The sequence below is a fragment of the Camelus bactrianus genome, chromosome 15 (genome assembly GCF_048773025.1).
Source record: "Camelus bactrianus isolate YW-2024 breed Bactrian camel chromosome 15, ASM4877302v1, whole genome shotgun sequence".
NCBI classification, from domain to species: Eukaryota; Metazoa; Chordata; class Mammalia; order Artiodactyla; family Camelidae; genus Camelus; species Camelus bactrianus.
The window spans coordinates 48,058,689-48,075,149 of record NC_133553.1 but is presented as its reverse complement, the minus strand read 5'-3'; the positions used below and the strand labels follow the sequence as shown (position 1 = coordinate 48,075,149).

At 39.5% G+C, this 16,461-nt stretch overlaps 1 protein-coding gene across 5 annotated transcripts in view; it reads right to left on the bottom strand.

Moving 5' to 3' along the window:
• Positions 1 to 403: 403 nt before the first annotated feature.
• The window catches only part of STON1 (stonin 1), a 55,483-nt gene continuing 39,425 nt past the window's right edge, over positions 404 to 16,461 (bottom strand). For all 5 annotated transcript variants that reach the window (XM_074341114.1, XM_074341112.1, XM_074341111.1 and 2 more), the window contains 3 exons: positions 12,382 to 14,337; positions 6,133 to 6,335; positions 404 to 3,430 (listed from right to left, as the gene is read on the bottom strand). In XM_074341114.1, the coding sequence (XP_074197215.1) occupies positions 3,356 to 3,430; positions 6,133 to 6,335; positions 12,382 to 14,290 (2,187 nt within the window). In that variant the 5' untranslated portion in view covers positions 14,291 to 14,337 and the 3' untranslated portion in view covers positions 404 to 3,355. The remainder of the gene's footprint in view (positions 3,431 to 6,132; positions 6,336 to 12,381; positions 14,338 to 16,461) is intronic.

The following is a 16,461-nucleotide window of genomic DNA, read 5'->3' as shown; positions in this document are numbered from 1 at the left end:
TTTATTTGTAAATTCATTTCAGAGTTCCTTATTTCCTATGTATTCGCTGCTTTCTGAATTCTCCTTGGAACCACTGTAACATCTTACCAGTTCTCTCATTAGTTAGTGAGTTAAGTAAAACCTTGGGCACATACTCATATTGTTTCTTTATGAGAGTAATGACGATTTACTCTTTTTAAAAATCATTCTTTAATGTCACAAATTGTAGTTTGATGGTATTATTTTTCCAGGATATGCCAAGACCAGTGAACATGGTGTTCACTGACTCCTTAATAGCGAAGCAGTATACATTTGCCTGACAGAGAGTCAATTGTTTAAGGTTATTGAAATTGATTTCACATCTTAAAAAAAAAATAGCCCCAGACCTTGCAAAAGAAGATATAAGTCCACTGCACAGCAAGAATCATTTGAAATACATCTTTAATTTTAAAAAATCGATATGCAATCTACAAAAATACTTTGTTACATGATTATTAAGGTTCAATCTGTTTTATATTTGTATTGATATGACATAAAATCATATTTTGAGTAAGATATAATAATACTTAGTCATTATTAAGGAAGGCCTTCTGACTGAATTTATAAGAAAAAGGGCTATATCATAACATTGATCCAGAACTGAGGGAACTAAAACCCTAGAACTGTCTAATATGTAAATCAGGTCAAAAATGCCAGCCTTTATTTACGTGCTGGGAAAGGTTTTTTTTTTTCATACTTTTTTAATGAATAAACTATTTCCATTCCCATAAAAAAAGGAAATGTCCTTAAATTCAGATCTGTACAATTGATCAGGTAACCATCAAGCCATGAATTCATTTACACAATTAATATGGTCCTTTGACTGGTAAGGCAACCAGACCAGACCAATTAGAATAGAACAGCTCATCCCAAACTGATCAACTCCTTGGAAGTCGGCCATGGGGTCCATCAAACAACTGACCCCCAAAGGTCAAATTCACAAAACGCTGATCTACATTACCTAAACTAAAATGCTAGAAAGGAGTAGTTCCTACCTCACTTACCTCCTTCCTCTCTTCTCCACCTTAAAAGCAGAAGGTTTTGCTGTTATTGTTTTGATGATCATCATTTACTTCCTGGCAAAGGAGATTCTACTTTTTAATTTGTAAGTCTAAGTGGACCCTACCTAATTTTTCACTTAGAGCACTGTGGTCACATTTGACCTTCTGCCATTTCTGAGGTCAGAAGAATTGTATTAAAAAGCCTCTCCACCTACACAGAATGTTAATTTAATGCTCAGTAATGAATATTTAAGGATCCTAATAGATGTGCAAATTAACAATTACTCTGCAGCACCCCGCTGTTCTTGCTATCAACCTTTGCACTGCGCAGAAACTCAACTTGGGCTTCAGTCAGCCTTTCGTTAAATCTCCAGCACTGAATCTTGAGATGCCCTTGTAGGCTGGAGGGCTGATGAATCAATGACCCCAGCAGTGAGGGACCCGCACATTCTGGCAACCCCCTGAAGCCTGATGGGCGATTCGTTGAACCCTATGCTGGAATTACTTTGCACTGTAAATATTAAGTTCATCCGAATCAGACTGAGTTCTTTATGGGCAGGATGCTGTAACACAGATTTGAAAGGAATGGTGGTAATTAACCCAACAAACGTCCCAGGAGGAAGGAGCGGTATCAGGTTCAGCTGCCTCCGGATTTGTTCAGAGCAGATTAAAGTCACTCCAGAATGTGGCACACCAGATGAGGAGACAGGATGGCAGAACTTTTTTTTAAAAATGATACACAGATTTGCCCTTCTATACGTCAGCAGTGAGTCTTAAGGATATGATATTATGAGCAATACATTATGTGAAGTTAAAAAGAGCAATACCAATTCAACAGTCAACTTTTGCATTCTTTGCCTCCACAGTAAAATAATGAAAAGCAATAAAATCTGCTGATTGATACAGACCATTATGAATGTTTGTTTTAACCTGCATTTTGAACAGATTAAAGTGAAAGTAATGTAATATTAAGTAAAATGCATGAGGCAGCCTCTGTGGGGCCAACAAATAATGTTGTTTGGAAGAACACTATTCTATCAGTTTTGACTCAAAACAAATCTAGTAAATAGAGAAAAATATCTCCTAATCATATCTAAGGATCAACATAAATTGAAGGTGTATTAATACCACATGTTTTTTCCACATGTTTTTCCAACTAAAAAACTACCTAGAATATAGATTTCATAAATTTAAAAGTCTGATCTTTCACTGTAAATACTGAAAGGAAATTATAAACAGAATTACAACTGCTAATGCCACAGGTTTTCATTAAAAAACATTTACCTGACTTTGAAGAAAAGAAATGTCATTTCTTAGAAATCTAGGTAAAATAATCTAGTGTCTTTCACTTTGCTCATCTTTCAAAGAAAATTACTCTAAATTAAGCTGAATTAGCATAAATAGCATGATAGCAGAACTAGCATAAAATAATCATAATATGATTTAGACTTCCACTCAAGAGTGGCTTCTGTTAATTACAAATAATGATTTATCAAAATACATTCTTAGAGTCTGTACTTTGGGGAAACAATATTCATGAACTTTAAAAATTCATTCTTAACATACATAAATATTTTAACTAGTGTCCAATTAAATTCCATTTCAGGATTCCATTTCGAAAGGACTCTCTCCAAGCAAAAGGCAGTATGTCTTAGTGGCTTGTACTAAAATGTGTATATGAACAGAAACAGCTTCTTTGTAGCACACACCAGAATACAAATACACTTTGAAAATAATAACAGACTGGGGTAAAGACAGGTACCAAATACTCACCAGTGTGGTAATACGACAGGAAGATAAATCATTCAGAATCAGAGATAGTTCCACATCTCCATGTAAGCCTGTGGGTTTCAACATCATTCTACAACTGGCCACATTTCAGAGCAGAGCAAGAGGGAGAATGAAGTATTTTGGTTCCTGTCTCCTTTGATTGCCTCCTCCTCCAGTTCATGTACTGACTTAACAAGGAGAGATAGGGACGGGAGGATAATAAACATGGCACCCAGGTAACCCAGAGTACAAAACAATGAGCCACTGGGCAATCAAATATCAAAAATGCTTTAGCCAAGTGTCTGTCAGGTCACACCCTGAATAACAGTGCCTTTGAATTTCACTAGGAAACAATAACATCATGAAAATTATAGACACATTTTCAACGAAACCCCTGGAGCAAAAACACGTATCAAAAGCATAAAGTACAGATGGTCTGGTGTCAGGTCTAAACTTTTCTCAACATGGCCATTGGGCCGGTTATTTCCCATACAGTAGCAGAACTGTATGGTTTCTGTGAATTACATATTTGCAAAGTGGATCGTCATCACAGACTCTTGCTACTCCTACTGAGTTACGCAGTCACCAGCTTTATCTGGGTCTTCTCCATCGATTTTTATCCACTTCTTTTCTATTTCAACCTGTTATACAAAAGCAAAACATGGGCAGTGTCAGTAAGTGCAATGCAGCACTAACACCTGTTCAGTCCTGGTTTATAAGTGAGGCAAGGATGGCAGCCCCCTCATCTTTTCGGCACAAACATAACCCCTCCACCCTCTCATGCTCATTCCCAAGTAAGGCACACTGCTCTCCTTTTGGACAACAGAGTCCCCCAAATCCTTCCCTCTGTGGTCAAATCTTGAAGAAGACTGAAATTTTCCTTTAAGTCAAACACAAGTTTTATCAAATGTATACAGAACACATATATTGATAAGACATTTACAAATCTGGCTAGACATGCGATCAATTATAACCCTCAAGCATCATCTATCCAGACTTTGGCCCACCTGAGATTTACAGCATACCCCAAATCATCTCTCGAATTAATAAAACAAACTAGTTTACAATAGTAAACCAGCTGGGCTGAACCATCTGCCTGTCTCTCATCTTTTTCATCTCACCTCAAGCGTTTCCTCCTCACAGAGGCCCTCCTGGACCACTCTAGATAAGGAAGACTTTCATCACTCTCTATCCTGTGACCCTATTCTAGTCTCTTTTTAGAATTTCTCACTACTTAAATTTATGTTCTTTATTTATTTAATAATTATTTTTTGTTCCCCCATTAGAAGGTAGGCTTTTTATAACGGAAAAGAACCTGAAAATATATACGTATGTATGTACGCTTTGCGGTACACGTGAAACTAACAATGTAAATCAATTACACATCAATAAAAAATAAAATTTTAAAAAAGAAGGTAGGCTTTATAAGGACAGGGACCTGTCTGTTATTCACCTTTGTGTCCCCAGCACCCAGAGCAGCACCTTGCACTTTGAAATTGCTCAATAAATATTTATTAAGTGGAAGATAACATTTTGAAACTGACTGTTACCAAGTGCAGGTCAATTTAGTAAATGCCATCAAAGCTGAGGGGACTTTGTTATATAATTTTGAGCTGTCCTCTAAACTGTATGAAACTGGCACATCCCATGAACAAGAAAATTGGTATAAGGGGAGTCTCCATGTGCACGTGACATACATTTCAGTCACACATAATACTCATATACCTAGTGTTACAGGTCAGGTTCCCCAGAAGCAGACGCTGAGATGGAGACTGGTATGCAGGAAGGTTACTGGGGAGTGCTGTTGGGGCCAACACCTGACGGGGAGGGGAGGGAAGGGAGCAGAACAGGAAGAGAGAGAAGTTGGGCTGCAGGACAGCCACAATAAGGGCTGCAACTGATCCCCAGGGAGGGCTGAAGCCAGGGTGGCCCTGCAGGGTTATTCCAAGGTTTTTAAATTTTTGTTTTGTTTTGTTTTGTTGGCTTACAAAGTTGTCTTTATTGGTTTCTTACTGTCTCACAGAGCATCAGGGTTGATCCCTCCACAAGAATATGGTATTTGAGAAGATAAATACTTAATTTGCCCCTTTCTCATCAGGAGAGGAAGGTTTAATAAAAATAGTAATGCAGTAGCAATAATAATGACTGTGATCAATAATAAAATGCTCCTATGATCCCCTGATACACAGATGGTTGAAGCTTTGAGAAAAAGGAACCCCTTTTTCTGGTGAGGGCCAGAATGTGCATGGAGACCCGTAGGGTGCCCATCTCCTACCACGCAGCACTTTTAAATACACCCCCCATCCCAAGAGGCAAAGTATCTTAAACTCCTGATCCACCAGTCACTGGACACAGGCTGCCCCAGGAAGGGGCGTGATAGGAACATGATAGCTTTCTTCATCCAGGACAATTCCCAGATGCTGAAGGAATAAGTCACTCAGTTCCAAAGGAGATGCACAGAACACCACCCACTCGCCATTAATTTTCCCAGTAGAAAAAAAATCAGTGGATCCAAACATATAGGCTTCTAAACAGTCCAAAACAGAGAAAAATCCAGACTTATATTCCTATATTATGGAACCACCAGTTCGTGTTAATGATGTCTTATGTAATCACACCATTTGAAGATACTATGGGAAATATGTGGCAGAGGTCATCTCTGTATCTACTAACTTTGCAGAGAAGGAAAAGCAAGTGCAAGTGTATGGCACTCTTTAATTCATCTGGTGCAAGAATGTGGAAGAGCTGATGGTGAACATAGAGTAATTCAGCATTTCCCAAAGGGTGCTCCCCAGAATACTACTGCAGAAGATATTGATAGGTGTTTTACATGCACGTGCCCATGGAAACAAGATTCCATAATCAATGAGTTGGGAGAAACTAAGCCAAGTTTAACAAGTTTCTTTATTGCAGGATTTCTCAGAGCCTTCATTACCATTAATTTAGTATATGAAATTCCCCAACTTATTTTTTTTTCTTGGATCATTATATGGGACACATGTTCCACAGAACACATGTTGGGAAATGCCATTCTAACAAAATTGTTATTATAAACATGCTTCTGAAATGTGAGTTTATTTTTAATGCCCTGTTTTTCATTGAGAGCTGAGTTAAGAACATGGCACTGTGCGCTCAGTCTCCTGATCTTCTCGAGAACTGAGAGGAAGAACTAGGCTCACTGGCAATCATCCAGTTTCCACAGCTGGGCTCTTTCCTAGGTCAGGTACACGCATACACACATATACATACATGGTCACTTAACAGGGCAAAGCAAGTACTTAAAGACAAATCAGGTCATAGTTTTGGAAGCCCCCAACTTGAACCCAAGGACTTTGGGATGTACCTGGACATTGTAGCAAGCTCGCTGATGAATGTGTTTCTGTGGCTGGACATCACTTTCCACCCCCATAGACCGGACCTCTGTCTGGGAGGCACAGGTGTCGAGGACCCCAAACTGAACAGTAGCAAATGGATACCAATCAGAGGGAATTTCTTGGTCTGATCCAAGTTCTAGTTTGTATGACAAACAGTGGGGATGATCAGGACCTTAGAGAAAGAAAACTGAATGTCAATCAAAGTATTTCAATGGCCATTGAACAATCCTCTTGAACTAAGGAGGCCTGCATCCCTCTCGTTCATAAGCAATTCCATTATAATTACAGCAGTGTGAATTCCACTTACATGGCATACCTCAAAATTCACAATTTTGCATGAACTAGGGGGAAACCTGCCTGCATTTTTAAAGTACTAGCTTTAAAAAAAAAAAAGAAAGTTTAATATTGCACTTAATTATCCAATAAAACAATGACCAACAATGCAGTGACAAGAAAAATTCAGAATTGTATACTAAGCTTTTTTTAATTAAAAGATGAGTAATATTTACATTAAGCATCATTATTTGGCTACAACGTGCATGGAATCTGTAAGAAAAACTTTCTCTTAAGTAGATAAGATCTTACAATAATTCTTAATTTATTCATTTTCTTACCACTCTATTTATTGATAGATAATGCAAAGGTAAATTTCAGACTAAATTAGGTCACATTATCAAAAATTCTGAGTTTTTAAAAGTTAAACTTAATAATTTTTTTTTACATTTCAGAAAATATTCTAGGCCAAAAATACTTTTTTAGTAGAACAGATTATCTTTCAGTGCATTCATTCCCGCTCACCCTCCTTAAAGCTCTAACTGGAACAGATGTACAGTGTGGAGATGGGCAAAAAGGCTTTCGATGTTTCAATCTAATATTTATTTTCCCTTAATTCAACTTGCCATGTATTGAGCATCTACTCTATGCCAGGTCAGGCTCTGTGCCAGACCTAGGGATATCATATATACACAAAAATTTTAAGAGGGGTCATGTAACATGTGTGTGTGTGTGTGTGTGTGTGTGTGTGTGTGTGTGTGTGTGTGTGTGTGTGTTTATGTGTGTGTTACAATGGAGCAAAAATATTTTCAGTGTAACCTCTGCAGGAACTCTATAAATGTTCCATAATTCTGATGCATTGTCCACAGCATCTATATATTCCATTCAGCTATCTTTTCTTAAATAAATGTATGAGATGATAATAATTTCAAAAGCCAGATTAAATTACTGTACCCCTGACATAACTCAAGAAAGAATATTTCCATCAGAATATAGCTTTAGGCACAAAAACAAGAGTTTAAAGGATTTCACTTAATTCTTAAAAGATAAATTGCCTCTCATTCCTTACAACCTGTTCCTTGCAGAGAGACTAATAGAATTCTAAGGCTGTAAAAGGCCTTGAGAAGCCATCAGTCAATTAACCAACAGATGCTCATTAGCCATCTCCACCACCGACTTGTAGGGCCAGACACCAATGGCCTTGGAGGTGCTCTCAGCTACCCAGATCACCGCAGCCAAGTGATAACTTTATTCACACAGACACAGACCCAGGGGAGATAACACAATCCGTTACCCTTACTAGCCTCTGTCTGCAAGATACAGCAAGTTTATTTAAACTTAATTCAGGCACTCCTCAGTCCTTTATGGCACAGCGGTTAAAGCACATGAACACTGGACTCAGATTGCCCAGGGTCAGGTGCCAGCTCTGCTACTTAAAACGTGTGTGATCCTAAGCAAGTTATTTGATGTCTCTGAGCCTCAGTTTCCCCATCTAAAAATGGAGGTGATGATGATGATGATAATAATAGCATGAACTTTATAAGACTGTTGTGAGGATTAAACAAGCCAGCTGGCCCACGCGGAGCACGAGAGACTTAGCATTCTGTAGTGGTACAGACAGAAGTGCAAGGTGCTCTTCCGTGATGAGTCCAGTGTTATTATTATTTAGTTGTCTTAGTTTTGGCTAATGAAGGGACTGTGACGTCTATACTCGCAGAGCTCAAAATAACATTGGAGAGGATCTAATTTGATATTCACATTTTAAAGAAAACCTCTTTTGGAACTTTTGTAGGGAAAATTACCCAAGGTGAAGACAAAATGTCAAAAACAAAACCTTTGTACCCACTTTTCTAAAAACCCGGTAAAAGATAAAGAACATTTTTCCTTTCAAGTTTTCTGGCATATTTTTCCTGGTTTTTAAAACTCTAACCCTACTGTACAACGTTTAATAACTCACACTCCCTTTGTACTCTGATATCATGAAGAGAAGTATCATGTCTGTCCTTAGTACAGGGTCTGTCTGGCACATTTGGGGCTCAAAAGACATTTGTGGAATTTCCGAGTAAATGAATAAAAGATAGAGGAAAATCATGTTTGTTTATTTCAGTACAGATCACCAGGGGGCACTCTTGGACTTTGGTAATTATTCTATCATCACTTCCTTAGGACCAGGAAAGCAAATCACAAAATCTATTCTATTTATGGCTAGTAGATATCTGGTCCCTCCTGAACCCAAATATTTCACAACTGAAACTGAACTGTTGAGAGCTGGAGGGAGTGAATGGCAGGAGAATGACACAAGTGGAGCCAGCAAAGAGAAAAGGTAAAGGCAAGTGATATTTAAAAATTGGTAAAATTGTGAAAATGGAGATAGATACATTTGTTAACTGACCCTCCACCATTCTCACTTCCCTTTCTAATTCTATGCTACTGCATGCAGCCTCTACAGCTGGTAACCAGTGTTCTCATTTGTCCTCATTCTCTTCTCCCTCCCCCTCCTCCTCTTTCCCATCCCCAGCAAACCCTGTGCTCAAGAAAGGTCCTCTGTTGTCCTTCACACCTTAGTCTGAATGAATTATTTGAGCTACCTGCCAGAGGCCAAACTCTGTTATAAAATGCAAGACTTGCTCACCGATAAAGGAATATTAAGCATTGACGTGCTGGTAGAAGAGATAAGGAGCCAGCATCCCTCCCCACCTCCCCGACAATCACATATATGTGACTGTATCAAAAGGAAAGGTCAATCCTGATCTCATAAATCCCCAGAAGAGGCTTTTAAAATTTTTTTAAATTAGTGCATATACTTCATATATGCACTAATTTAAAATATACATTTTTTAGTTTCCCTTTTTAATGTTTTTTTCTTACAGTGCAGGTTTTTCAGAAAGTAGCTTCAAAGGGTAACATTTTAAAGACACTCTTTTAAAATCCTCTGCTCTCTAAACACTCAGGTGATTTTAAAATCATATAGAAACACAGAGATGCATTCTAAATCCCTGCTCCTCTAGTGAGGTCCGGGGACCCGTCGCATTGGCATCACTGGAACGTGCGTGGGAAACACAGTATGGGGGAGCCCCACCTGCTGAATCAGAGTCTACACTTTAACAAGGTGATTCATATGTACACAAAAGTCTGAGAAGCACTGCCTTGGGACAAAGGTTTCCTCTCTGCCTTATCTTCCTCTTTCTATGCTTCTCCTCAAGAAGCAAACTGCCAAGCAGCCTCTCTTGGCACTACTCTCCCACACTCCTACCATAGAGACGCATCAGTGACAGGGCAACGTGATCCCAGAAGCATCCAGCCCCAGCCCAGCTTAGAGCGGCCTCCTGCCCCCCAGACTCCACCACACACAGCCTCATTGCCTTTCTTTTCCCTGGGCTTCCTCTTGGTGCACAGACCTGATCTGAACAAAGCAGCTTTGATCCCAAAGGATTTGTTCAGTGAACTCTCACCGTGTAATTGGCTGGAATGCTTGTAAAACATCATTCTGTGTGAGCCTGGTGCTCTGACAGTCTTTCGAAAGAATTCCCAAAGGCCAAGACCAAGTCCAGCCGGCCTCTCTGGGAATGCCCGTTCTTGTAACTGCTCTCAGGGAGCTCAGTGCTGCTCTAGAAGACACAGGGAAACACAGAGCAGGGAGCAGTGATGCCTAGGAGGCAACGACAGGTTTCCCAGGAGAGGTACCAGGTGGTGGTTCTCAACCCTGGCCACATGGGAGAGCCTTTCAGAAGCACCAACACCAGGGCCTCACCCCAGAGTCTGACCCGGCAAGGATGGGGCCTAAATATGGGTATTTTAAATATGAAAGCTCTCATGCTTCTAAAGACTAACACGCAGCCAGGGCTGAGAAACAGATTTAAAAGGAGTGATGAAAGAATCCCAGGCTATCTCAGCTAAAAGCACCATCACCCACCTATTCATCAAAGCCAGAGATCCTAACTCCTCCCACCTGCTCTCTTTCCCCTAGGCCCGCGGACCACCTGTCATGGTCCCAGGGTCACCTCTTCTGAATTTGCTCCCCGACCCCTCACTCTGTCTCGGTGCTCCCACGGCCTCCCGCCTTGCTCAGCCTCTCCCCTCTCCCACCAGCCCCTCTCCGTCTATCTGCCATCTATCCCCGAATCTCTCCTCCGAACCGTACACCTGACTTTCTAAAACAAGGTATGATTCTCACAGTCGTTCCTGAAAACACTCCCGAGGTCCTGCTGACAACCTCCCCCCAACAGCATGGTGCACAGCACTCTTCCCACCCTGCTTTCTTCTCCAGCTACCCTCTCAGTCCCCAGACTCAGGGAAGACTCCTCATTGGCGAGCCTGTGTTTCTGCTGTTTCTATCCTTGATGGATTCCCACCAATGTTCCCATGCCAAGCTCAACCATCGTGTCTCCAGCAGAGCCTTCCCTAGCAGCCCCTGCAGTTTACCACTCCCTTCTCTGGGATCCCTACTAGAGGTGTCTGTATCTGCCTGGACTAGAATAGAGCACATTTCCACAGCGCATCTGGATAGCAGCTTCCAGCTCTGCCTCATCCGCTAGACTTCGGTTTCTGGAGAGGAGGGATCATGTTTGTATCTGTATCTCCCAAGCACCCAGCACAGAGATAAGACTGCCTTTCATTTCTACCCAAGTTAACTTCTAAGGCAGTCTTATTTTGAAGAGCAGGGAACAAAACTAAGGAGGAAGTGGTCCCAGCTGAGAATTACAAAAAAGTTGAGTTATATTCATGGATGGCAGATCTTAAAAGGTTAATTAGGGAAGCTAAGCTCTGTAAAACAATAATTTTAATATTTGAAGTTGATGGTTGATGTCAAGAAGTCCAACAAAGAAAAGGAAACCTTCCTACACTACTGGTGGGAATGTAGTTTGGTGCAGCCGCTGTGGAGAACAGTATAGAGATTCCTTAAAAAATTGAAAAAAGATTTAACCTATGATCCAGCAATCTCACTCCTAGGCATATATCCAGAGGAAACTCTAATTCAAAAAGATATATGCACCCCAGTGTTCATAACAGCACTATTTGCAATAGCCAAGACATGGAAACAACCTAATGTCCATCAACATATGACTGGATAAAGAAGCTGTGTATATATATGCAATGAAATTTTACTCTATAAAAATGAATAAAATAATGCCATTTGCAGCAAAATGGATGGACCTGGAGATCATCATACTAAGTGAAGCAAGCCAGAAAGAGAAAGAAAAATACCATATGATATCACTTGTATGTGAAATATTAAAAAAGAAAAAAAAGGGACACAAACAAACGAATGTATTTACAAAACAGAGACAGACTCACAGGCATAGAAAACAAACTTACGGTTACCGGGGTGGCAAGGGAGGGTGGGGAGGGATAAACTGGGAGTTTGGGACTTGCAGGTACTAACTACTATATATAAAATAGATAAACAACAAGGTTCTATTGTATAGCACAGGGAACTATATTCAATACCTTATAATAGCCTATAATGAAAAAGAATATGAAAAGGAAAATATCTATATAGATATATAGATAGATATAAGATACATAGATCTATATAGATATAAATGAATCACTGTGTCATACATTAGAAATTAACATAGCATTGTAAATAGACTATACTTCAATTAAAAAAAAAAAGTCCAACTAGATGGTGCCACCATCCATAACAAAATCCTAGCCTCAGATAGTATTTCTTAAGATATTATATATATCTTATTTCTTAAGATATATATTATATCTTAAGAAATTATAAAGAAATTAGGTTAAATCTATCTGGTACAGCTAGGCATAAGGGGACAAATGAACCAGCTGTTTGACTAAATGTGCCATCTCCCACCCAGCCATGCAAGCATGGCCTCAGCTGACTGAAGTTACCATCTGTCTCAGCCTGGTTTCAACCCAAGGAGGAGGGTGAAAACATTCAAGCAATTTCACAGGAAAATCAGCTTGGAGTATGGAATATTTACTTGAATTTTTATCAGGAAGCCGGTCTATCTTCCATACCACGGCCCGGTAGGCACTCTCATATTTTGCTGATCCCACAGTGACCTGTATGATGGGTTCAGATTCAGGTTCGTGTAAATTCCCCAGACATGCCCGGCGGTTCATTTTGGCTTTCAGGGACTTCTGCCTCTGGAGGTTCATGGTCCAGAGAGCCTTGATCCACTGTGACGGGACAGGAAAGTGTATCATTATGTTGTCACAGGACCTCAAGGAGCTGGCATGGGATGGGGTCATGTTGACAAATGCCTGAAGCTCCACGTACGCCCCCTGGACAACCACAACTGACTTCAGGGAAAAGGGAAGATCTTCCCCGTTGTACAAAGTCTTGAAACGCATCAGCTCAAACCGGCAGGCATCCAGAGGTACAAACTTAATGATTCTTGATTGCTCAAATTCTTGTGCTTTCACACACTTATGAAAATGATAGTCAAGAATATCAATCCCCTTCTTTTCTGGGTCTTTTTCAAAATAGCGTTCATTTCGCTTCTGCAGCTCCAGGTCATTCAAGGTTAAAAAGCATTCTGCGTTCCCATTCACAAAGCAGAGGCAACAGATCTGAGTGATCACAGCACTTTCCACCAATTTTCCTTCTTCTTTAGTGATTTTACCCCAAAAGTTGTCCACAATTTCCAGGCAAATTTCTTGCTCCTCATAGTTCTTCTTTGGTTTTGAAACAGCTGGCAGTTTCATCAGTTCCTCCTCCACAGTAGTCAGAAAATCGAGGAAGTCATGGTACTCGGTGGACCCCAACTTCAGCATCTGTTCTACGTCTGGTTCATGAACTACTTCTGTCTTAGAATGGTATTTCCTTCTTTCTGTGTAAGACACATGTTCAATCTTCACAGTATGGATCTTTCCTGCCACACTGAAGTTCTCAACTTTGGGTTCAGAAAGCCTGCAGTATGGATCAAGCTGTAACTCCTTAAATGGTTTTTCTAATCCTTTCTCATAATACATTTGCAAAATTCCTCCAGGTAACACTTTTAGAAAAATTGGCCCCCACTGACGGGAAGACATCATGTTCTTCTTCTCAGGAATTCTCAACATGAAAGACCATCCAGGCTTTGGCTGACTCCTGAAGAGCATATGGGGGACAAAGGAAGAGGTGTCTTCAGGGTACAGACACTGCAGAGACAAATTTCCAAGTAAGTCTTGGTTCTCAGTTGATTGGAGATGTTCAAGTTTCTCACAGATGTAGCTGAGTGAACATTGATTTAAGCTTTTTTGATCAATAGGCATCTCTTTGTCTCTTGATGGAAACATCTTTCTGCTTCCTGGAGGGTCAAAGGTGAGCTGGGAAGCACTGCCTTCATCTTTCCAAAATGGACTTGAAAAGGCACAGTCCTCCCGAAAATACTGAAACTTGGGAGTATCACTTTGGAACCCTAGGCTTTCAGCCTGGTGAGGGCTCATTTCATCTGGAAGACCCACTTTGGGAGCTGGCTGTATACATGAGTGGTCACTGGCCAAGGAAGCATGGGATAAACAGGCTGGTTTTGTGGGCAATAAGGAAGAACCTGCTCCTGGTATAAGCGGACTGTTTGAAGATGACTCCGGAATTGGATAAAGCACATGAGTCCCTGCTTTGGGAATGCCAGGAATACCTGGGAAGTCTTTGGTAGGTGTAGAAAGAGGAGAGTTACTTGGAGGTCCTGGACTGAAGTAGAAGTCTATGATGGGAGAGGAAAGAGGGGTACTGTTGGTGGAGGAAGATCCACTAGGAAACTCCTTAGGACCAGAAAGGTTCAGCTTAAGTCCATTCGGCCTACAGATGCCTTGATTCTCCAGAGGGAAATTCTTTGACTTTTGAGAAGACTGAAAAGTGGGGTCATCATCAAATGTGACCCAGTTGCCGGGGTTTGTGGAGCACATCTTTGGGATCAGATTGTGGTCTTGTCAATGAATCAGATACGTTGTCTCTATTAAAGGAGAGAGAGAAAATAAGAATATAAAATGAGGGGGGAAAATTCAAGTTACTGGAGGTCTTTTAATTGTTCTGAGAAATACTTGGATTTAAAAACGTCCAGATTTATAGATTAATTTGGTTCAAAGAAATGCTTAAAAACTGTAACACCTTTGATGGCTAAATGGATTAAAAAAAAAAAACCAAAACAAGATCTAGTCATATACTGTTTATAAGAGGCCCATTTTAGATCTAAGGATACACATAGGCTAAAAGTGAAAAGATGGAAAAGATATTCTGTGTAAATGGAAACCAAAAGAGAGCAGGGTGACCACATTAATATAGGACAAAATAGACTTTAAGTCAAAAGCTGTTGTAAGAGGATTAATTTACCAGGAACATATTACAATTACAAGTATATATAAGTTCAACATCAAAGCATCCAAATATATGAAGCAAACATTAAAAAACTGAAGGGAGAAAAAGAAAGCAACACAGCAATAGGAGATTTCAATACCCCAATTTCTACAATGACTAAAACATCCAGATAGAAGATCAATAAGGACACAGAGGACTTGAACAACACTATAGACCAAACGGACCCACCAGACATACAAAATGTTTCACACAACAGCATTAGAATACACATTCTTCTCATGCACACACAGAACATTCCCCAAGACAGATCACATGTTAGGTCACAAAAAAGTCTCAACAAATTTAAGAAGGTTGAAATCAAATCAAGCATATTTTCCAACCACACTAGAATGAAACTGGAAATCAATAGCAGAAGAAAAACTGGAAAATTCACAAACATACAGAAATTAAGCAATACACTCTTGAACAACCAATGGGTCAAAGAAGAAATCAAAAAGGAAACTAGAAAATATCTCGAGAAAAACAAAAATGAAAACACAACATGCCAAAACTCATGGGATGCAGCAAAAGTAGTATTAAGAGGGGAATTTATAGTAGTAAACACCTACATTTCTTCCTATTTTCTTTTTTTCTCAATCTACCTAAAAGTTTGTCAATTTTGTTGATCTTTTCAAAAAACCAACTCTTAGTTTCATTGATTTTTTTCAAAGAAGTCATGTAAATGAACAACAGGCATATAAAAGGTACCCAATTTCACTAATCACCAGGAAGAGACAAATCAAAACCACAATGAGACTATCACCATCCTCTTGTTAGGAAAGCAATCACCAAAACAACAACAAAGAATAAACAGAAAGCCCACATACAAAACACCAAAAAAATAACAAGGGTTGGCAAGGATGTAGAGAAATTGGAATCCTTGTGCACTGCTGGTAGGAATGTAAAATGCAAAACAGTATAGAGATTCCTCAAAATTTTTTAAATAGAATTACCACATCATCCAGCAATCTTCTGGGTATTTATTCAAAAGAATTGAAAACAGGATCTCAAAGAGATATTTGCACTCTCATGTTCACTGCAGCATCATTCACAATAGCCACAAGGTGAAAACAAACTAAATGTCATTTGTCCAATGAATGAATAAAGAAAATGTGATATATACATACAATGGAATATTATTCAGCCTTAAAAAGAAGGGAAAATCTGATTCATGCCACATAGGTCATGGATGAGACTTAAGGACACTATGTTAAGTGACATAGGCCAGTCACAAAGAGATAAATAACTATATGATCGCTCCTACATGAGGTATCCAAATTAGCCAAATTCACAAAAGCAGAAGGCAGAATGGTGGTTACCAGGGGCTCCGGGGAGAGGGAAAAGGGGTGTTGCAGTTCAATGGGTACAGAGTTTAAGTCACGCAAGACTAAAAAGTTGTAGAGATCTGTTGTACAACAACGTGCGTGTAGTTAACAGTACTGTCCTGTGCACTTAAAATTTCGTTTAGAGGATTTTAAATGTGTTAAAGATTTGTTATTTCTTTTACCACAATTTTTTAAAAATTGCAACACTTTTGAATCAATTCAAAAAGTCATGAATGATTTAGACCTTATTAGTGCCATAGAAGACACAGGGGGAGAAGGTAAAAAGCCAGTTTATAATGAGCTTATAACCCAGTGACAGCCCCAAAATATGTGATGTTTATAGTTTAGAAGCATTTTCAAATTCATGATCTCATTTATCAAAATGACTCTGGGAGATA